This window comes from Crinia signifera, chromosome 11, assembly GCF_055691185.1.
Source record: "Crinia signifera chromosome 11, ASM5569118v1, whole genome shotgun sequence".
NCBI classification, from domain to species: domain Eukaryota; kingdom Metazoa; phylum Chordata; class Amphibia; order Anura; family Myobatrachidae; genus Crinia; species Crinia signifera.
Window position 1 is genome coordinate 40,403,182 of NC_139227.1, and position 23,436 is coordinate 40,426,617.

Genomic DNA, 23,436 nt, shown 5'->3' on the forward strand with positions numbered 1-23,436 from the left:
GCAATGAGCGGCAGCGGCGTAACTATAGCACCGCAGCCCCCGCCACCGCGGGGGGGGCGCTGTGCATGTGGGGGCGCCGGGGGCTGCGGTGCTATAGTTACCCCCCCCCCCCCAATCCACCGCAGACTTACCTATCTCGCTGGTCCCGGCGGCTCCGTTCTTCTGCTGAGGACCACCACAAAATGGCCGCCCCCATATAGCACACAGTTCTCTGAAACTGTCTGCTGTATGGGGGCGGCCATTTTGTGGTGGTCCTCAGCAGAAGAAGAATGGAGCCGCCGGGACCCAAAACTTAGTTACGCCACTGATGAGCGGTCCTCATTCTTAACTCTTTCATTTCCAGAACATATGATATAGAAGGAAGCCAGACAAGGACACAAGTAGCGCAATTGCGACAATTACCTGGTACTCAAAAACCATTGGAGACTAAAGGATAACTTTTTGACACCAAAAAGTTTACATGACCTAGGTCGACATTGACAAAAGGATGACATGCAGTATGTAGACATTGGCAAAAGGTCGAAACAACCATAAGGTCAGCACATGAAAATGCCGACATGAGGTTTTTTTCCCCACATTTTTGTGCCAGTGATGTCATCTGTTGACATGGGCATGTTTGCTTGTGTCGTCTTTTAGTGAGTACATGGCGACCTTTTGACATTTTGATGTCCACTTATTTACTATTGACCTAGATACTGTAGATCTATCAACAGGAACCAATGATAACAGCAGTAGTACAAATAGTGATTAATAATGTAATCATTCTTGTTACAGAAAGGAAGGAATCCGGACTATTCGAACAAATCACCAAAACCCACGGGACGGTTATTGGCATAACCTCCGGCATCGTCTTGGTTCTCCTCATCATTTCCATTCTGGTCCAAGTCAAGCAGCCTCGCAAGAAGATCATGGCCAGGAAGACCACGTTCAACAAGACCGGGTTCCAGGAGGTTTTTGACCCTCCCCACTACGAGCTCTTCTCCCTCAGGGACAAAGAGATTTCCGCAGACTTGGCCGACTTGTCGGAGGAACTGGAAAACTACCAAAAGACGCGGCGCCCATCCACCACGTCTCGTTGCATTCACGACCATCACTGTGGGTCACAGACGGCAACCCTCAAGCAGAGCAGGACCAACCTCAGCTCCATGGAGCTCCCCTTCCGTAATGACTTTGCCCAGCCCCAACCAATGAAAACCTTCAACAGCACCTTCAAGAAAAGTACCTACGCTTTCAAGCAGTCCCACGACTGCCCCGACAAAGGCATCGAAGACCGAGTCATGGAGGAGATCCCCTGCGAAATTTACGTCCGCGGCAGAGAAGAATGCGCTCAGGGTTCAATGTCTATTGACTTTTGATGGCTTCATAGTAAGAAAATAATAAAAAAATATATGAAGAAAATAATAATGGTTATCTTTTACAAAGTGATAAATATATTTTTGAGATCGCCAAAACAATCATTTGCATTTTCTAACGCTCAGAAACTGAGGCTGGAATAAACTTTTCCCGGAATTGTAAAATAAAGCTCTATATTTTTTGAGCAGGAATCACCAAAAAGTAAAAAAAAGTGAGTTTTGCATGGCATCCGTATTCCGTATTAGTAGGATTATACATGAACTGCGCCCACTGTGACGGGAGACAAATCACATGGATTAATATCGTCATACAGATACTTTCTATGTTCTGCCTTTACGTTTTTACATGAAATAGAGGTGCTACAAAATTGTGGTGGGGAAAAAGTCTGGAAATTCTATTTAGTGATTTATTTTTTATTTTTTGTGTGCTGATAACAAGATACAACCATCAATCTGGTCTGGACTCAAGGAACCGGCGCTCTCGGTTGCCGCGGAGATTTTCCACCGAGGAATGTTCCTACATTAATTTGAAATAACCAGAATTCATTCAAGAACAGCGAGGATTAAGGAAAACAGTTTGGGGATAGGTAATGGGTGTTCTGAGATACAAAACTAAAATAAAGAGACCCCCAAAAGTAAATATATTGACAAGCATACCATATGTGATTTGTACAAAATCAAATACAAAATATAAATAAAAAAACTGTATTTGAGCACAATGCGAGCGAATGGTTTTATAATGCAGTTGTGATTTTTCATTTCATGTTGTTTAGTAACACAATAGTGTAGAACAAATAGCACCTACAAGGGCAGTAGGGAATCAGAGTGTGTGTGTGTGTATATTATTTATATATATATATATATATATTAAAGAAGAATGGGGTTTAGTGATCCTTTTTCCGCGCCGTGTAATGGGCTGCACTTCTATCGTACCTAGCTGTTAATATAGGTACTAGATGGGAAGAATAGGAATAAAGAGAGAGATAGATGTGCGCTCTGTTCACCAATTAATCGTCATACATTGGTATATAAAATGTATATTTATTCAGACTTTTCTTAACAATATAAATGGAGTAGTTTTTCAATAAAAACAATGACAGTCATATGGTTTCCAAATTCGGATAAGTTGTTTTTCAAGTAAATGACAGGAAGTAGATCCGACTTCAACATAGAATATGCTTCTTTAACAAACGAAACCCTATGCGTTTCGTCCCTTAGGACTTCATCAGGGGCAAAAATGAAGATCTGAATGTGAATCGAGTCTGGACAGTGCCAAGCATAAGAGATACTTCCAACATTAACAGCTGGGTATGGATGCTGAGCAGATAAGAGAACTGACCGCGTCAGTTCAGATAAAACCTCTGTCCTGCAGAGGTATAGGACTTTTGAAACAAAAAAAGGGGGGGGGGGGGTCCAGTTTCAGACAATATGTAGCTAGAGGTGAAGCTGCTTGACCACAGAAATCCACGTTCGTGGTTTAACAAAAAAACATTTTCAGCCGGTATGCAGCTTGAAATGGGACTGCTCAACCACAGAGGTCCACGTTAGTGGTTTATAGATACGGTAATAGCGTGATATCCAATTACTGTGGGTGTGCAGCCCTGATGAAGTCCTAAGGGACGAAACGCGTAGGGTTTCGTTTGTTAAAGAAGCATATTCTATGTTGAAGTCGGATCTACTTCCTGTCATTTACTTGAAAAACAACTTATCCGAATTTGGAAACCATATAACTGTCATTGTTTTTATTGAAAAACTACTCCATTTATATTGTTAAGAAAAGTCTGAATAAATATACATTTTATATACCAATGTATGACGATTAATTGGTGAACAGAGCGCACATCTATCTCTCTCTTTATTCCTATATATATATATTATTATTTATTTATTAACAGTTTCTTATATAGCGCTTTACAAAGCATAGTTATTAGCAAAAACACATAACGAATTACAGCACAAGACAGTTTAGGACAAGTACATGGTTAATATGGATAGTTGCATCAGTGGACAGGACACTGAAGCAAGCATCAGGGTAGCAGAGGTTTATATATTCTAAGAAAGGCACATGAGGAGAGAGGGCCCTGCTCGTGAGAGCTTACATTCTAAAAAGGGAGGGTTAGACAGACAGGGGTGACACAGAAGGGAAAATATATATATATATATATATATATATATATATATATAGGAAGGGGTTAAGCGGTGTACACACGGCAGCGATATATCGCTCAGTATCCCGTTTGCATCAGCGACCAGAGATGGTCGCTGATGAAAAAGAAACTGCTGGGGGAGCCCGGCAGTGGAAATCAGCTGGTCGCAGGAGCATGTTCCTGCGACCAGCGATCACTACGGGGTAAAAACAGGAGCGCGCACCCAGCGATATATCACCGGTGCACACTCCCATCACGGGCAATATGGTCGCTCAGCGACCATACTGCCCGCGATATTAGCAAAAATCGCCCCCATGTGTACGCACCTTTTAGAGTCCAGCACTCCCAGGAAACTTTGGTAGATGGCAACGGTGCCCTCACAGCTTAGGAGGGAATCAGGATACAGTGTAGTAAGTGCGGCACTCGTTATTCAACAGAACTGCTGTCTTTATTCGGCACTATCGTCAGGTGTAACGTTGACTTAAGACACAGTTCTGTTGACTCTTCATTTATTGAATAATGAGTGGCCGCACTTACTACATTATATATATATATATATATATATATATAGCCAACTACTCCTCACCTCTGAGGTGAAGTACTGCCACTGACCACTAGAGGCCACTCCACGGACCAAAATTCTCCTTTGTGTGCTAAAAGATGTCATAACATATCCGTGTCCCTGCAAAAAATGCTTTCACTTTCTGTTTTTAAACTTGCTGGATATGGAGAGAGGGAGCTGGAGATTGGGGGTAGGAGCAGATCGGGACTGGGGGTGGGGTGTAGAGTTTGTGAGCTAAAAAAATGTCCCAGCTCAAAGTGAAGGTAAAAAATGGTCACAGCTCAAAGTGAAAGCACATTGCAGAAGCCGTCATTTTGACAGGCTTTTAACTGTCATTGTATAAACCTACCTAGTGGGTAGCACAATAACAGTACATCTTACTTATGGGTTTGGTGTAACCAGCCAACGGTCGGGATTTCGATGTCAGTGCACCTCTTGCTTATATGGAGTCTGGCCTTCCTCCCCATCCTTGGGGTCTGCAGATTCTTGTCTATAATACCCCTTTCACACCAAGCCTTGAACCTGGGAAAAACCTGGGTCCTGTGTTGGTGGAAAAGAGTGCTCCGGGTTTGGAACCCTGGTCTTGATCAGGGATCATTCATGGGTCTGAGACAATTGTGTTGTGGACTGAAAGAGATCCCATTGGTGGATCGGAAGCACTGTCTGACGACGCCCACTTTTATTGACTTCAACTTGATATACAGGGCAGACATGGGTGTGATATAGAAGGTGAGGACTTGGGGTAAACCGGTGTCCAGGCTGGGTTTGATATAATTGATCTGCAATGTCAAGGTTGTCAGGTTGACAAATGGTCGACCTGCACAAGGTGGACAGGGTGATCCTGTCAACATAAAAATGGTGGACACAGTTTTTTTGTTTTTGTCAAATCTTGTATATTCCATGTTATGTGACCACCATCGGTATAGACGTGTACCCTTGCAGACTTGTTTCACTCGCCAACGGTTCAGGCAAGGTGACCCGCTACAGGTTACTATTCCCAATAGATGTCCAGAATGGAAAAATGTGAAAAAAAAAAAAAAAAAAAAACATGCATAGACCATTGTCATGTCAGCATTTTAACCCTGATGCCCATAATCACTGTCTACATTTTGAACATGTTGACCGAATACATTGTTGATCTATCATCCAGATACTGTCCAACTTGTGCAATAACCAGGGTTCATTTACACGTCCCGGAACCATGATTTAGGTCTGAGGGTTATAAGACTCCAACCAGGGCCGGCGCTACCCACTCAGCAGCTCCTGCAAAGCAGGGAGGCGCCATGATGAAAAGGCACTGTCTCCCTCCCTGCTCTGCTAAAGCTGCCTCAGCCCTCACTGTCACTGCCTCCTGCACGCCGCCCGCAGTGCCTGTCTGACAGCAGGTGCCAGTATGGAGAGGCTGAGCAGCTCCCTGCACCGCGCACACACTATCCTCCTGCGACCTGCCCCCTTTTCCTCACGGACACTTGCGCTGAGGCATGTAGCGCTGCCTGTGAATGCCTGGATGACATGTCATGTCCGGATCCGCCCTCTACCCATTGCTCCCTCCACCTGTCAATCAAATGACGAACAGGCAGCAGCGCCGCCTCCCCTTCCTTCCTTCTTCTCAGTGTGCTGTGCCATTGCCACTGCCAGTCTTCAACACTCCACCCCCTCTATCTCCCCCCCCTCTTCTTCCATCTCCTCCTTCTCTTTCCTCCCCTCAGTCACTAGAGGGGTGTAATGGCGTCCTCAACGTCCTGTCTAGGCAGATAGAAGAGGAGGGACTGCACAAGAGTTAAACAGAAAAAGAACAGCTAGTCTTTTTTTATATATATTTATAACAATTTTTTTTATAATTTTTTGTATTAATTGAGACACTTTTTAAATAATGGGCTGTGTTATGTGCCTAAAGGTGGCCATACACGCTGCAATAGCAGCATGCGATGCGATGTGCGCTCCTGCGGGCATCGCACAGTACAAAAAGTATGTGCTGCACATACTTTTTGTACTGCTTTCAGATCAAATCGCAAACACATTGCATGCATGCCGTGCGATGCGACACTGAGATGGTGTATGCATACATGTACATGCACCCGAGATCCTCCATAGGATCGCATGCTGCAGCTTGTTGCAATGTGAACGGGCGCAAAATTGATGGTTTGCAGGAGGGCGCCGTACACCCTAGCACCGGCCCTGACTCCAACTATAGGTATGTTGTCAGCGCCCATTCACGTGTACAGGTGGTCCAAAGTGGAGGGACCTTGACAACACAGGTAGGTGCTGGAAACATGGAAGAGGTGAATGACGGTGGAAAGTTGGGGACTTGCCAGATTTGGGAGGAACGATGGATCCCATGTTTATAATGGGAAAATTACTGCCACTGGGGACCCCACGAAGGAAAATAGCCCCATCAGTTGGGATTTGAGTTGACCGTCACAATCTGGACTGTTGGGTCGTCATCTGGCACTCCATTAAGGGATCCTATTAAATTCCAAAAGGCTTCTTATAGCTGCTACTTCCTTGTAAATTTACATGTTTTAATTGCACTTAGTTAGAATTATTTGTACATTGACAGTTTAGTCCCAGCCAGTAATTAACCTCTAGGCAATCCAGGGACTAACGTTCACTCATTATACCAGTTCCAGAAGCATTCTTGGTGTACAATTTACCGCTGCTGCTGCCCCACCTCTCTCCTAAGACTCTGTCAATTACATGCACATTTTGTCTGAATCCATCTGCTCAGCATTTGCCTGTAATTATCAGTTCCCTGTTCTGTGCATTTGTGACACATGTGAGATCGGAGAGACGGAATCTTCCCTGCGATGGTTCCATCTCCTTTATGACTGCACATGTTCTGCAAATGAACGTCGCAACAAAAGAGATGTTAACAAATCCAGAGCAGGGAGTCTGGTGCTGAGCGCGGTCTGTAGCACTGCGCCTATCCTCAGCGGGAGGGGCGATTACGGTGCCTGAATTCAGATTTTTATCACATGCTGATCTGTTATTATGTCTTTATGACTGACATCAGGTTTTAGTAGGTTTACTCTACTATAATGATTTATGTTGGTTTATTACACGGTTTATAAATGCATTATATACAACATACATTAATACAAGTGTGCAGACTAGGAACTAAGTTAGATGATTCAGGTTAGAAAAGCAAAAAAAAAAAACATGCCGCACTGCAGGTGGGGAAGATGCAACAGGTGCATAGGGATTTGTGTTTGGGTGGGGTGTTTCTAAACAGAAATGTAAATTTTAGTGTAAGAATTAGGCTGCCAGTATTACGCCTGCACAGAAACAATATAACCCTCCCACATCTAATGCTCTCTGCACGTTACATCTGCCCCACCTGCAGTGTAACAGGGCTTTGCCATGGTGTATGGTCACTAGGTCTACAAGAGTAAGGTCGACATGCATTGTGTCGACCACTGAAGGTCGACATTGGGTTAGGTCGACAGGGTCATTATGTCAACACATTCATTAGGTCGACATGGGGAAGGTTGACATTCAAAAGGTTGACATGGGGGTTTTCACTTTTTTTTTAGCCGACATGTTCCAACAGGCAGTATTTCATGCCCTGCCATCCACTAGGATGTGGTGGGAGAATATAATAGTGTGCCCAGCGACCCTATGTGGGTCACCTCACTACGGCACAGGGGCGCCTCTCCAGCCACATGTGGGAAGTGTCAGAGAAGTGCGCGACTCTCTCCATGCCGGGGCCCGAGGTTGTCTTGTTCCCACGGAAAGGTCCATAGAGCAGAAGTGTGATTCGGAAACAGCCATCCTCGCACCCAGCTAGGGCACCTTGCAGGGCTATGAAACGGTTATGCCCATGTGATGCTGTTTGTAGTTCCACAACAGGACACTAACAATCCTTCTGTATAATAACCTCCATGGAGCGGCAGACAGGAACATAAAAAGGCACCGGTTCAGGATTTAGACTTGCATTAGTCTGGCCGACAGGGCACCCCCTAAGGCTGCAGCCTCACCCTGCTCCTATACAGGCAGGGGAGCGACATATCACCTACGCCATCATCTGCCACCAGTTCATGAATGAGGAAACTGAGCGCCAGACTTGCGATTGTGCTCTGACCTAATGAACACGGAGTTTATCAGCCTTAGAACCAACCACCGCTCACTGGCTGTGTATTGTACTGTGCGCCATTCTCTGCAAACTCCATTATGTATGAAAATGACAGGAGATCGCACTTTCCGGAGATGCTCTATCCCACCCTGTCCTGCAACAACAATCATACTCACATCATATTTCTTACACACCTTTGTGTTTGGCCTGAACAACAAGTGGACCTCTTGACCATGTCTCTGGAGGTTTGAATCAATTAATGATTAATAAATAAATGAATACGAGTACTCAAAATAGTGGCCACTGGGTATATTCTGTGAGAAAGCAGACACAGCATTGCAAGGTTAATTAAAAACCTTTTAATGAACAGCTTCAAATAAAAGACTAAGAACCGTATTCAATTCCGGGCAAAATTTTCGCCAGGCAATCTTCACCCAATTATTGGGCAGTATTTGACCATGGCGCGTCGCCCGAAAAAAGTAAAAATGACATGAGCTAAAATGTACTAAAAAAAGGGGGGAAATGTCCTTGATTGAATACTGAAAGGCGAATCTTTGCTGTTTTTTTCACCTGGGCGGATAGTAGGCTGTCACAAAATGGATGGTACGCCCTGCAAAACAATGGGCGTCCACATGTGAACGCAGGCAATGTCAAAGCATCCTCGAGGCGGGCGGCTAATGTCACATGACCTGCCCTGAATTCGTCCGTACCCGTGGCAAATAAGAGATAGTCCAGACTGACTTTTACCTGCATGCAAATGGATGTGTAATGCGGGGTACACACCAGGACGACCCGCTCACGATGCCCATCGTGAGTGGATCGTCAGTATTTCTTCCGACCCGCTCACGATGACGCGCGGGGCACGTTGTGCACCGTGAGCAGGTCCGAACCGATGGTGACCCGCACCCGGGAGTATGGTCATTTCCAGATCCTACCTGCTGCAGGTAGGATCTGAATAACGACCGCCCAACTAGTGGGACCGCGCATCGGATCGGTATCGGTCCACACCAGGACAGAAAAGGGCCCAATCACCACACAATCTACATCCAATCGGTCGGAATTGGATCTAGATTGATGGGATCGGACCCTTGTCGTTCTAGTGCAGGGCAACACGGCCCTCCAGATGTTGATGAACTACACATCCCAGCATGCCTTGCATCAGTTTCAGCATGGCCACATAGCAAAACTAAAGCAAAGCATCCTGGGATGTGTAGTTCACTAACATCTGGAGGGCCGGTGTTGCCCAGCCCTGTTCTAGTGTGTACCCAGCATAAGCATACACATCCATTCGCATGAAACCTTGGCCATTCACTCGTCGAAGGGGGCTGGCTTTTACCTGCTTGTTAAGCAGTGAATTTACGTTGCAAGCCAACCTGAATCAGACCCTTAAGAGGGGCATATGCAAAAATGCGTAAAATTAGCTTCTGCACATTCATTGTAAGCAAGAACTTCCCTATACCGTACTAAAATCAGAGTATTTATTAAACAAACGGAATCTTCATTAGAATTGTATATAAGTGTGTAGATGTAGTCCATAAAGGGTACATTATTTTTTTTTTTCATTAATTCCCTTCCTGAAAGATCAGTTTAGACAATCACTGATGTATTTTGCTTCTGGGTTAAAGAAGAGGAAAAAAAAAAAAATCTAAATTGTAAGCGGTTACCACTAATAATTGATGGCAAATAATCTGGAAGTAGATTCCGGTGACGATTACGTACTGCTCACATTTCCATAAATACTGCCGTCAACAAAATATATTCACAGGAGTCTCGGTGTCAGCGCGCAAATAAGTTTTCTTTCGGATAAAGTCATTTAAGGGGGGGAAAAACAGCTTCCAGCTGCGACATGTACAGATTTAATCAAGTCACTTCCATTTGGCTGAGAGAATTATCTCGGGATATTTAAATGAAATCAGAGATTCCTGGGTCATTTATCAAGTCTATCAGCAGCAAAACTCACAGCAGAGAATTACCCCGTGAGATTTATCAGCGGAAATATATGGCTGGCTATGAAGGGAAATACTTATTCCTTGATGAATGTTCCCACTGTTCTGTTCTAGAAGGGAGCCGGAGACTTTGATAAAACTTTCTGTTTGAATCTCCAATACAATGATGCACGGTTGATAAAGGCGGGATACGGAACACAGCGGTTCTTAGGTAAGCGGTCCAGTTGCTGCTCCCACGTTATACTATTGATGGCACCTTGTAAATTAATAAAAACGGATAAAGAAATACCTGGATGTGATTTATTACTCACCCGTGAGGATTTACGGGTATTATTGGGCAATATTTGGAGGTCTGTAGCATCATTGCAGACACATTAACCAGGCTGCGGGCTGAACTATGACCTCTGTGTACTGCGCAAGCTCAACACAGGTAATGCAGTCAGAGAGGAGGAGGGGGCACACGAGAGAACGGGTAAAACAAGAGATGGATTTTAGGGAGACCCTTACAAATTAAATAAGAGGGAATTTTATGAAATACAAACATTTCCTACTGCAAAATGTCTACATTTGGTATTAACGGAGTTGCCAATATTTGCTTCTTAAAGTGGACACGGCCATGTATAAACAATTACGGTAGCCCGTACTACAGATCATGACGTTATGCCAGGCGCCACCTGCAGGCAGCATAATGCTTAGACAGGCCCCAAATCCAAACCATGGGTGTAATAGAATTTATAGAGTGAGACATGCAGGGCCTTGTACCCAAGTGGACGACTTTTTCCATCATACAGAGGACAGGAATGTACAGGACACAGCCAGTTACACTTCACCATCCATGGTAATTAATATTCAATTATAATCATTTCATGGTAAAACAGACAATATAAACTGACAGTTGAAGAACTTTTTTTATAAGACGCTTTATTACAAAGTCCCCCCCCCCCCCAATACAAATGTGGGCGGAGAGTGTTAGATGCTTCTGCCCTGTCCAACCAATGGTGAGAAAGAGACATTTTCACAAGGCTTAGATTGGTTGGCTGGTTAAACCATTCATCTGGGGGAGTGGCTGCTTATTCCTGATCTATTTATTACACTACCCTAAATTAATTTAAACTTTAAAAATGAAGTTGGCAGACCTGCATATTAATTAACAGAGGAGGTTCCAAAATGAATATATATCCCCAGTTTATGGATCGTGGTTAACCCTTTGATTGCCAACATCTCTGTGAGAGATGTGCAATATATCAGCCAGAAATGCCAGTGCCACTCACATTTGTTATATAAGTTAAAAAGATTTCCTAAATAAAAGGTAGACATTATATAGGTTTGCGTAGCAATTTTCACACGGCACTCCAAGGGTTAATATCCCGTATCCTGATCTCGACTTAGGAGCTGGCCATCACCCTCTTACACCCCCTGCTGGTGGGGCTCAGTAGTGTCTGCAGCTTATCAGCTGTATCAGTTACTATATTATACATTTATCTTGTGGTCTGGCTTCCAGAGTATTCTCCTTATTGTAAATCTGACATTAGATGTTCCCACAAGCAAACAGCTGTGGGGCTGTTTAAAAGTACCTGTCTTTGTTTTTTAGCTGTTACCATACCGACGTCTTCTTCCCCCACGGTTCATAGTCTGGTGCCTTTTCCCAGGCACCTCTGTCCTCCTTAAAGAATTACACTTAAAAATAATCCTGTAAAGTCGATGTCAGAACTATTTACACCATATAATTACATGGTCCTCTGCACTTTCACCCCGGAATCTCGATGTGTATTTGCCTGTGCCCGATGTATAACCATCTGCCAATCTGATCCTGTCCGATGCATTTTGTACTGGTCACAGGGAGGCTGCTTAGAAACGCTTCCTGTGCCCGCTCCTCTTTCTGTAGACTTCCGCTAATCTCTGCCCGTTCGTGGCTTGTGCGGTTTGGTGTTGTACTTTTCGTAGCCAGGATCGTCACGTTCCTGCTTGATCGACTGACCAACCTTTGTGCTTTTTTTGCTTTCCCGCGAACGGTCCTTGCGCTCTTTTTTTCTCTTTTTTCTTTTTTCTGTTACAAAAAGGAATGACGACATAAACAAAGGAAGCAAATTATTTCAAGCACAAAATCCATATGCAATATTACTTCTACGTAAGATATACAACCAAGGTAAGTGCGCACGCAGAGATGACTGCTCTGTTCTCGTCCCCCCCGCAAATTCGCAGCCTTGCGAGTCAACCAGAATAAGGTCCTTTTTACGCTATACGGAAAATAGATAGGTTGCAACCTGTAATTTTCTTTAAATGGAAGGTCGACACAAGCAGGTCGACAGTGGGAAGGCCAACAGTCAAACAGTCTACATGTTTTTCACGGTTTCTTTGAGCCGACAGGTGGCATTTCATACCCTACCATCCACTACATTGTGATGGGAGAAGCAGCAAGCTATGCAAGGGTACACTTATACAGCACCCATGTCGACTGTCGACATTCGGGACAAACACTGTGAAAACCTCATGTCAACCTTCCCATTGTCGACCGTAGCCATGTAAACCTATTTCTGGTATAGACTAAAGACCTTCAGTGGTCGACTCAATGACCTATATGCTTTTATATATGTGAATAAGATGCATATTTTGAGCTAAAAAGAGATTTGGGGCGGTTGAATTGCGGGGGACCGGGTGCATGGAGAAGGGCCGTTTGGCGTTCCTGAAGCTACATCTGTATACAGGACACCTTCAATGTCAGGGGCACGGCTGTCGAGCTAGCGCGACAGCCGTGCCCCTGTCCCGTTCAGCTCGCCTGGAGCTCGGCAGTCGGGATTCAATGTCCCGGCCGTCAAGCGGCGAGAAGGGGGCGTGGCCGTGAGTTGATGACGGAAGTAGACGAGCTCCGGCGCTCGCCTATTTCCGGCTTTTCTCGGCAGAACAAGCCCGACAGCTTGTGATGTCGGGCTCGTTCGGCCGAGAAACCCCTGTTCAATGCTGTCGGAGGTCGACAAAGATTGAATACCCCCCTTAGAGGTGATGATACCCAACTCCACTCACATCTGCCTATTCCTACTGGATGTCTCAGCACTATGCGAAGATAAATATGTACCACAGCTAATGCATATGGCCGGGGTTATCCAATCAACCCCAATGTGCTGCACTTATCAGGGATTATGCTTTGGGTGGCAAAATGCATGGATCCAGGAACTTACCCCAGATCCCGTGTTATGATGCCCCAAAATGGGGTATTTACAGCACAATAAATGCAGTCGAAGGGCCTGATTCAGCAAGGTTCGCTAAACAGGGGTCGATCAATGCATAGCAAGCCCAAAAATGCTGCACGCTACCTGGCCGAATGCCCACCCCACCCACTGACCACCGAATGATTTCTCTCCTCTTCGGAAATAAAAGTCAGCCGCCCTCCCCGAGCAGGGAACGCTACGCCTGCATTCCCAGCAAAGCATCCAGGTTTTTTATGGGAACACCCATAAAACACTGGGCGTTCCCCTGCAGCCACCACCGGCCCGCCCTCCCCGCAGCGAATGGCCAGTTCATTAGCCCCACCACAATATTCTTTCCCTTTTCTTGTCAATCCCCGTTCCCCAACCTACTTTAGAATGTAAGCTCTGATGTACGTTTTACAATGCTAATAATAATAATAATAATAATAAACCATAGAACCTTTGTCTGTCTTTTGTGGTTCCACCGGCTCCTCCTCTGACGCAGATGGAGATGGAGACGGCGCCCGTGCGCCGCAGCCTTTTTCCCTCAGTTCTTTGGTAACTTCATCAAGATCATCAGCATCTTTTGGGGGGCGATAATTAGCCACATGATCCACACGAATTGTGCGCCCCTTCACCTACAAAAAAATAATATCTAATTATATTGTAACCTTACATTATACATGTTCCCATTACAGTCACCTGAGAGCCCTCTCACCTTGATTCCATTCAGATTATCCACAGCCAGCACCGTGCTCCTCTGATCCTCATAACAGAGAAAGCAGAATCCACGGGAGCGTCCGGTCGATTTATCACGAACCAGATTGATATTCACCACCTCCCCGTACCTGTGCAGGAAACATACCGGGAGAACAATGGGAGCGCAACAATGGGTTACTGACAAACAAGAGCCACTACTGTACAAGACAAAAGACAGGACAATCATAACATTATACTAGTAGGAAACTGCTAAAATGGGTGCAAGGTGTGCGGGGATGGGACATCTGTTTGGAACCGGGCGAATTCGGCCCTGTTCCGATGGTTGGGGGTACTGCGCATGCTCTTTTATGCGCATGCTCAGGTCCCCTTTTGCGAATAGCTTCAGCGACTTGAAAGTCACCGAGCCATTCACACGGATCAGGGCGGCGCGAGGACTGGGGTCACCCATGGGAACACCCAGCATTTTAAGGGTGTCCTCCCTGTCTTTGTCCTGGCGGCCGCAAATAAAAGTACATTTCCACTGACTTTAGGATGTGTTTTTGTTACACATCCCCTTGCATGTTAACGAGGGGAATTGTGGTGGGGGGGATGCTCGGATGGGCAGCATCTCTGGTGCTCAGTAAGCTGCGATCCTCGCCAACCAGAATGACCGCCATAGTGTGTACCCTCAGTCTATAAAATTAAAATGATCATGCACCAGATCGATTCTTCATTCCGTTTTACTCTTCATTTGCCCAAATTAATGTAATACTGGAAACATTTACAACTTTAGTGGGAGGAAAGAAATCATCTTGCCGACCAACTGGAAAGATCCCAGTATGCAGAGTGCGACACTGCCGCATGTCTGCCTATCGTGAGGACATTGTAGTAAGAGGAGAGACTCACTGTGAGAATACGCAAATAATGTCCCCTTCAGTCAACTCAAATGGAAGACCGCCTGCAAAACAAGAAAGAAAAATGATGGAAGTGAGCAACTACTTGACCATAGTATTATTAGCAGTGGTGGGGGATAATACATCTACAACATCTAGGTACGGTCAATAGGTAGACAGCAAATGATTGAAACAGATGAAAGGTTGACAATGGCTAATATTGAATGGTGCAATAAGCACAATGTATGATCCTTATCGGTTTCATAGTGAATCGGATCATTATCGGCCATGCTGGAAGACTCAGATGGGATGGCCATCACCCAGCAGTTGAGGTCCCTTTTGCAATGGGCTCCTCAGCAAGTCTGAGAAATGTCAGGGTTTCAGCTGGCCAGATCCTGTCAGAGGTGGCAAAATTTGCTAATTTATTCAATTATCCCGCTGAACATAAGAGCAATTGTAATTTGTTGCTGTGTTTTTAAAGTGCGGTGATAATAAAATGCAAACTGAAGAAATGCTGGCGTCACACGTGTACGCCAAGCTACAATGCATACCCCAATTGTAAAACGCTATGGAATATCCTGCGCTATATAATAAACTGTAAATAAATACACTATACCAGTGGTTCCCAACCCTGGTCCTCAAGTACCCCCAACAGGGCACCTTATCCAGGTCACCCAGCAGGTGCACTCATTATTCAGTCACATTTTAAAAGATCACAGGTGGAGCTAATTATTTTGCCTGTGATTCTGTGTGGAGACCTGGAAAACGTGCACTGTTGGAGGTACTTGAGGACCAGGGTTGGGAACCACTGACCTATACTCTTACTATCAATGCTCTCATGCCATCTCACTGACCTAGAAAGATCCAGGCGCTGTCTTTGTAGTCTTGATGCCAGGACACGGACTCCCTCACCCCAAGGCTGGCCTCGCGGGCATTCAGCTCATTAATCAGCTTCACCTTCGTGAGTGGACTGCAAAATCATAAAAAAAACGACGGTTTAGAATACAATATGACATACAGAAATAAGGACTAAAGGCCCATACACACTGGGCAACTGAGCTGAAAGTTGCTCAAAACAGCAGGTTTGAGCGGCTTTCATCTCAAAGCCGCCCCGTGTGTATGGTTTGGCGATGAGCGCTGCTGCGAGCTCCCGCAACATCGCCAGGAAAGCCGAACATCGCTGTCCATACACGCTGGGCATAGTCACCCAAGTGTGTATGGACATTTAGACAGTCCCTATGACAATCATCATGTTATAAAACCAAGGAGGAAAGGTGAGATTTCCATTCTATTTCAGGGCATGAGCCCTAGTGAGTATGATGTGTGTGCAGGAGTATCTACATCAAGGTCAGCAATAACATCAAATACTAACAAAACTAAAAATAACATGTCCCTGGACGATATAGTGATGTCATACGGAGTGTAGTTCAGCAAGCCTCCATACTTTACTCCAATATTGATTGTGGAGTGGAACAGATTGCATAAAAGTTACTTTAAGGCAGTGGTTCCAAAACTGTGCACTGTGGCACCTTGGGGTTTCCTGAGCTACTTGCAGTGATCAGTGGTCCAGGACCAATTCAAATTATGTATGGCTAATGTGCTATAAGCTGTATTTATTTCACAGAGAAAACCCATTTAACTGGGAATAATTGCTTCCTTGTATTTATCAGTGACCTAGGGACAGTTATTACAAGTGGCTGCACAGGCAACGCATCTGCCATGGCGGTGACTAGGGGCAGTAACTGGCCATACAGGTCACACACATGCGCTATGGTGGTCACATGGGGCAGTAACTGGCCATACAGGTAACACACATGCGCCATGGCAATGACCAGGGGCCATAACTGGTCGTAGAGGTAACACACATGCGCTATGGTGGTGACCAGGGGCCGTAACCAGTCGTACAGGTGACACACATGCTCTATGTCGGTGACCAGGGGCCGTAACCAGTCATACAGGTGACACAAATGCACCATGTCGGTGACCAGGGGCAGTAACCGGACGTACAGGTGACACACATGCACTATGGTGGTGACCAGGGGCCGTAACCAGTCGTACAGGTGACACACATGCACTATGTCGTTGACCAGGAGCCGTAACCAGTCATACAGGTGACACAAATGCACTATGTCGGTGACCAGGGGCAGTAACCGGCCATACAGGTAAAACACATGCACTATGTCGGTGACCAGGGGCAGTAACCGGCCGTACAGGTGACACACATGCACTATGTCGGTGACCAGGGGCAGTAACCGGCCGTACAGGTGACACACATGCACTATGTCGGTGACCAGGGGCAGTAACCGGCCCTACAGGTGACACACATGCGCTATGGTGGTAACATGGGGCAGTAACCGGCCATACAGGGGACACCCATGCGCTACGTCATGACATGGGGCAGTAACTGACCATACAGGTGATACACATGCTCTATGGCGGGGACCAAGGGCAGTAACTGGCTGTACAGATGATACATATGCTATGGCGGTGACCTGGGGCAGTAACCGGCCATACAGGTGACACACATGCACTATGTCGGTGACCAGGGGCAATAACCGGCCCTACAGGTGACACACATGCGCTATGGTGGTAACATGGGGCAGTAACCGGCCATACAGGGGACACCCATGCGCTACGTCATGACATGGGGCAGTAACTGACCATACAGGTGATACACATGCTCTATGGCGGGGACCAAGGGCAGTAACTGGCTGTACAGATGACACATATGCTATGGCGATGACCAGGAGCAGTAATTGGCCGTACAGGTAACACACATGCGCCATGGCGATGACCAGGGGCCATAACTGATCATACAGGTAACACACATACGCTATTGCGATGACCAGGGGCAGTAACCAGCCCTACAGGGGACACATCTGCTATGGTGGTGACCAGGGGCAGTAACCAGTCATACAGGTGACACACATGCACTATGTCGGTGACCAGGGGCAGTAACCGGCCGTACAGGTGACACACATGCACTATGTCGGTGACCAGGGGCAGTAACCGGACGTACAGGTGACACACATGCGCTATGGTGGTAACATGGGGCAGTAACCGTCCATACAGGTGACACCCATGCTCTACTTTGTGACATGGGGCAGTAACTGACCACACAGGTGATACACATGCTCTATGGTGGTTACCAAGGGCAGTAACCAGCCTTACAGATGACACATTTATTATTTATTTACAGTTTCTTACAAAGCGCAGCAGATTCCGTTGCGCTTTACAATTGTAGACAGTGATAAAACAAACTGGGTAGCAACAGACAGACTTGGAGGTAGGAGACACATATGCTATGGCGGTGACCAGGGGCAGTAACTGGCCTTACAGGTGTCACACATGCGCTATGGTGGTGACCAGGGGCAGGAACTGGCTGTACAGGTGACACACATGCGCTATGGTGGTGACCAGGGGCAGGAACTGGCTGTACAGGTGACACACATGCGCTATGGTGGTGACCAGGGGCAGGAACTGGCTGTACAGGTGACACACATGCGCTATGGTGGTGATCAGGGGCAGGAACTGGCTGTACAGGTAACACACATGCGCTATGGTGGTGATCAGGGGCAGGAACTGGCCATACAGGTAAGACATATGCACTATGGTGGTGACATGGGGCAGTAATTGGTCTTACAGTTGACACACATGCGCTATGGTGGTGACCAGGGGCAGGAACTGGCTGTACAGGTAACACACATGCGCTATGGTGGTGATCAGCGGCAGGAACTGGCCATACAGGTGACAGCAGTAACTGGCCATACAGGGAACACATATGTGCTATGGCAGTGACCAGGGGCAGGAACTGGCCGTACAGGCGACACACACGCTATGGTGGTGACCAGGGGCAGGAACTGGTCATGCAACCTAGCACCCTCACATGCATGGTAGCTGGGACTAAGTAAAAACCGGACCCGGATAAGACACCGGAACGCCGGACCAGACATCAAACTCTGCATTCCGGAGCTTATAGTGTCTGGTCCGAGGGGTGTCCCATGCGGGGGGTGTCTTGTCCGGGTTGATGCCTGTGATTGCTCACACCAGGGACATGGGGAAGGGGTGATTACAGCCTCCCCGTGTGGTCTGGAACGTTCCAGTTTTTATTACACCCCCGGACCATGCGGTGAGGCTGTATTCTCCCCCCTCTCCTCTCCCAGGTGACAGGTGCGAGAGCAGCCTCATCAGATGGAGCACCCCCGGACAGGACACCCCCGGACCGGATACTACAAGCTCCGGAATGCAGAGTTTGATGTCCAGTCCGGCATTCCGGTGTCTTATCCGATTCCGGATTTTACCCATACCCATGGTAGCTGTACTCAGTGCAGGGTGAGTGCCAGTCATTTGTTATAAGCACATACCTCCCAACATGACCCTCTCCAGGTGGGACACAATGCTCTGCTCCTGCACTTCCCTCTTAATGTATGATTGCCATCACCTGTTTCACACAGATAAGAAAGGTGCTTCAACACAGGTAATGGCAATCATAAATTAACGAAAAGCCCAGAAACAGAGCAATGTGTCCCTCCTGGAGAGGGTCGTGTTGGGAGGTATGTAAGCAGCAGCTCCCTTTATCCCGTCTGATCAGTCAGTAAGGTAACAGTAAACCACTTAATGAATCCCCCACCCTGACCACCCCACTCAGTAACAGCCTCCGTACACACTCACTTCATAACTGCTGCTCCGGAGACGGCTTCTGCGCTGGATGATGACGTAATATCACGGCAGGGAAAAGTGGGCACGGGAGGCCTCTATAACCACGCCTACTTCCGGACATGTGACTGCACTGTACATGCAGTGGTTCTCGTCGTACTCCTCCCCTTCTCTCTTTTGCTTATGATTCAAATGGAGTGACACACACACACAGTGCTGAGCACAGAGATGGGGCTATGTATGTACTATGTCAGTGTTGCCTCCTCCATACATTAATATGCTGATCTATCTATCTATTACCTATTTATATATCTATCTATCAGCTATATATATATATATATAAAATATTATTTATTTAAAAAAAGTAAAAAAGAATTTTTATGGGTTTCCACTAGTATTTATTTGGGTAAATTGTGCTTATCTTAATCAGTTTGATCTAGGACAGCCGTGAATAGGCTCAAGAAGCTCTTGGAACCACTTGTGTACTTGTGGTGAAATCCAAGCTTAACGTTGAACCTGTTGTGCCTGTAGGCACAGTTGGCGGCTGGTTTGGCTTATGCTATACAGGAGTATTCAATGCGGTCGGCGAGGGGGTTAAATGGCGAGGATCACGGAAAACAAGTCATCCTCGCTGTTTAACCCCTGCGCCAGCCGCTCACCCTATTCTACATTCCTGGGGCTGGGGCAATCCTCGCTGTCAGAGGACAGAGAGGATTCCCGCAAACAGCGAGGCTCGCAGCTAATGCAGAGAGCCCGCTACATTTAGGCCAGTATTCAATGCTCCCAATTCTCTAATTTTTTTTTCGGCGAATCGGGCTGTTTTCACTCCTTGCGGTGAATTTTTTTCACTGAAAATGTGATTCACCCTATTCAACGTTCACTTGTATTTCAATGGAGTTTTCACTAGGATTCGCTGAGTATATTCAATGCTAGGATGGAGAACTGCTTTCTCCATGATTTTTGCCATGATTCGCCGTTTTGCATTCGGCATCTTTTTTAGGTGAACAGGAAATTTATCTTTCGAAATAAAGGGTTTTGGGGGGAAGTTTGGTGTAAAAAAAAATCAGATTTTTTTTTCTAAGAAGGGGCATGCTGTTTGTAATCATGTGATTAAAGCACATTAATATATATTTAATTTTATTTACATTTTTTTTAAACTTTTTTTTTTTATACACTATAGCCAGCAGGGGGCCGGGAGCCGAGAGCAGCTCATTAATATTCATTTATTCACTGCACTCTGGTCCCGATCATTACATATGCACGATCAGGACCAAGGAGTGCAGCGGCTGATGATCCCAGCCCCCTGCCAGCTCTGGGGGGGCTCTGCCAGTGTCCTGGCAGCCCTCCTCAGTGTCAGGCGCAGGCAGGCTTCCATCTTCCTGCCTGTCACCTTCCCCCAGCTAAAATTCGCCACCAGGGGCTCGCTGCCCCTGACGAGTTGAATAGGGTGACACGGAGGTCTGGCAGCGAATGCTCCAGCCCTCCGGAACCCTGCGAATGTGTCCGGATTCGCTGCACATTTCGGAAATGTGCATTGAATACTGCACTTAGCTGTGAGCCTTGCTGTTTTAGCGTACCCATACGCCATTTCCCCTCGCTCCTAAAAAGCTAGCGAGGGAGAAACGGCATGTGCATGGGGTCATTTGAATACTGACCCTGTGAGCTGTCACAGCGTGAAGGCTGCACTGCTCACTGTCACAGCTCGCAGAAAGCATTGAATTCACCTGACAGTCATCATTGTTCTGTTATACTCCTCGGTTCCTATGCACAGGACACACAAAGAACAGGCTTATCATGGAAGCGCTTGCCAATATTATTAATTTATTTATTATTTACTAACAGTTTCTTATATAGCGCATACATATTCCACAACGCTTTACATTCACATCAGTCCCTGCCCCAGTGGAGCTTACAATCTCTATTTCCTACCATATGTACACGCACACACAGACATTGTAGGGTTAATTTTGTTGGAAGCCAATTAGCCTACCTGTATATTTTTGGATTGTGGGAGGAAACCAGAGGAAACCCACGGAAGTATGGGAAGAAGAAAAAAAACTATGCACAGTTAGGGCCATGGTGGGAATCGAACCCATGACCTCAGCACTGTGAGACAGTAATGCTAACCATTATATCATCCGTGTTGCCCCAATAGATTAATAATTAGAACTGGCGTTGTTCAATGTTCCCTCTCTAATGGCCGCACATTTGTAGTACGCAAGCTGGGTCTGAACCCGGATGGCACTAGTTATAACTTTGCACACAAGTTATGGGCCAACTGTTGGGCCATACCTGCCTACTATATCAGGACCTGTGGGAAACACACAGTTTTTACAACACCCCCAGAAGACTGGGCACCTCATCTGCATCTCGCCCACGTCCGTTGTAGGCCTAATTAGGGGCCTAATAAATTCTATTGTAATTGGACATTTTAGCAATGAACAAATAACCGCTATCAACGAGCATGAACCACCTGGCAACGAGCATATAAACCTATGGCAACAAGCATGTAACCCCCTAGCAATGAGCACAGAAACCTCTGGCAACACGCATGTAGCCCCCTGGCAACAAGCATGTAACCACCTGACAAAGAGCATTTAACCTCCTGGCAACGAGCAAGAAACCCCTGATAATGAGCATGTAACCCCTAGCAACAAACATGAACCCCCCCCCGGCAATGAATAAGAAACCCCTGGCAATGAGCATGAAACACATGGCAACGAGAAAATAACCCCTGTCAACGTGCATGTAACCCTGTCATTAAGCAAGAAACCCATAGCAACGAGCATGTAGGTAAAGAAAATTATAATTAATATATGGGAGCCTGAAACTCAGTGCCCCAATGAGGGTGTGTGTCTAGTTCCATATATGGAGAGATTGTGAAAAGAGATTGTGAACGTGGCACCTAGAAGCGTCGGTGTGTACTGCTACATCTGAGTATTTTGTAAAAACATCCAAATGTAGATGAGCCCCCAAGCAGTTAGTAAGAGCTACTATACTTGCTAAAGTTCTGGGAAATGGTGCTGATGATTCAATGTAAATGTATCTGTCTCTCATTCCTTTTACCCCAAAAAATTTAACAGTGTAATGTGGACTAGGTGAATGAGGGAGATTGCTAGACTAATGAGGGAGAGAGGGAGATTGCTGCTATGTCAGGGAGTCTCCTGCAAAATGCAGGAGGGTAGGCAACTATGTCTTAAGGCAAATATACAAAGCACAAGCCAGCAGCAGTGAAAGAGTGCGTCCGATTCAGAATGAGGCTCTCAATGTTATAGCCACACGCTAACGGATTTCTAACTATATTCCTGTTATGGAAGGCAGAGTGGGACAAAGAAAAACGGTGGTGACAGGGGCAGCAGTGGGCCCCTAGTCCTCAAGGGCCCCGGTGCACTGTACCTGTGGCACCAATGGTAGTTCCGCCTCTGCATGCGCACTCTCTCTCTCTCGCTGTTTTTACTCACTTCTGTTAGGAAACTAAAGATTTATGGGTGAAAATTCTGTTTTTCTGTTGATGAAAACATTACGGTAGAAAAACAGAGGAATTTAAGCCATTCAATATATCAACGGAAAGTGCTGTTTTGCAAAATGTCACCGATCAGATCATTTTCTGCACGTGATTAATCTCCTCCTCTACGTGCTTGGTAAATTTTCCAGCAAAAAAGTCCATAAAATGAGTGATTTATGGAGCAGGGGAAAAAAATCCGCCATTATTTCATAGCCCGCATTTAATAAGTATACCAATATACATCTGGCAGATCATTTTTCCCCACAGCTCTCTCTGCATAATGTAATCTTAACATAAAATATGTACAAATCAAGTTAGAAACCCAAACGCAAATTACCAGCTTTTTATTTACTGACTAGCTAGGCATGCTTGTGTGAAAAAGGAAACGTGATTCCAATTCAGCAAACTTTTGTCAGAAA

At 46.0% G+C, this 23,436-nt stretch overlaps 2 protein-coding genes across 2 annotated transcripts in view; one reads left to right on the forward strand and one right to left on the reverse strand.

Moving 5' to 3' along the window:
• The window catches only part of NETO2 (neuropilin and tolloid like 2), a 35,537-nt gene extending 33,466 nt beyond the window's left edge, over positions 1-2,071 (forward strand). Inside the window, exon 9 of the mRNA XM_083165251.1 lies at positions 775-2,071. Within this exon, the coding sequence (XP_083021377.1) occupies positions 775-1,355 (581 nt within the window). The 3' untranslated portion in view covers positions 1,356-2,071. The remainder of the gene's footprint in view (positions 1-774) is intronic.
• An 8,903-nt stretch (positions 2,072-10,974) lies between these two features.
• Positions 10,975-19,658, reverse strand: RBMX2 (RNA binding motif protein X-linked 2). Its single transcript, XM_083163957.1, has 6 exons — positions 19,528-19,658; positions 15,711-15,826; positions 14,870-14,921; positions 13,983-14,112; positions 13,725-13,902; positions 10,975-12,126 (listed from the first exon to the last, which is right to left on the reverse strand). The coding sequence occupies exons 1-6, from the start codon at positions 19,530-19,532 to the stop codon at positions 11,972-11,974; spliced, it is 636 nt and encodes a 211-aa protein (XP_083020083.1). The 5' UTR covers positions 19,533-19,658; the 3' UTR covers positions 10,975-11,971.
• Between the last annotated feature and the right edge of the window lie 3,778 nt (positions 19,659-23,436).

Bases quoted from the DNA above. Each gene is read 5' to 3' on its own strand.
- RBMX2 (XM_083163957.1), bottom strand. The intron at 13,903-13,982 runs GTGAGAGGGCTC...ATTTTTTTGTAG, and splicing joins ATAATCTGAATGGAATCAAG to GTGAAGGGGCGCACAATTCG. The intron at 12,127-13,724 runs GTTCTATGGTTT...TTTTTGTAACAG, and splicing joins ACCACAAAAGACAGACAAAG to AAAAAAGAAAAAAGAGAAAA.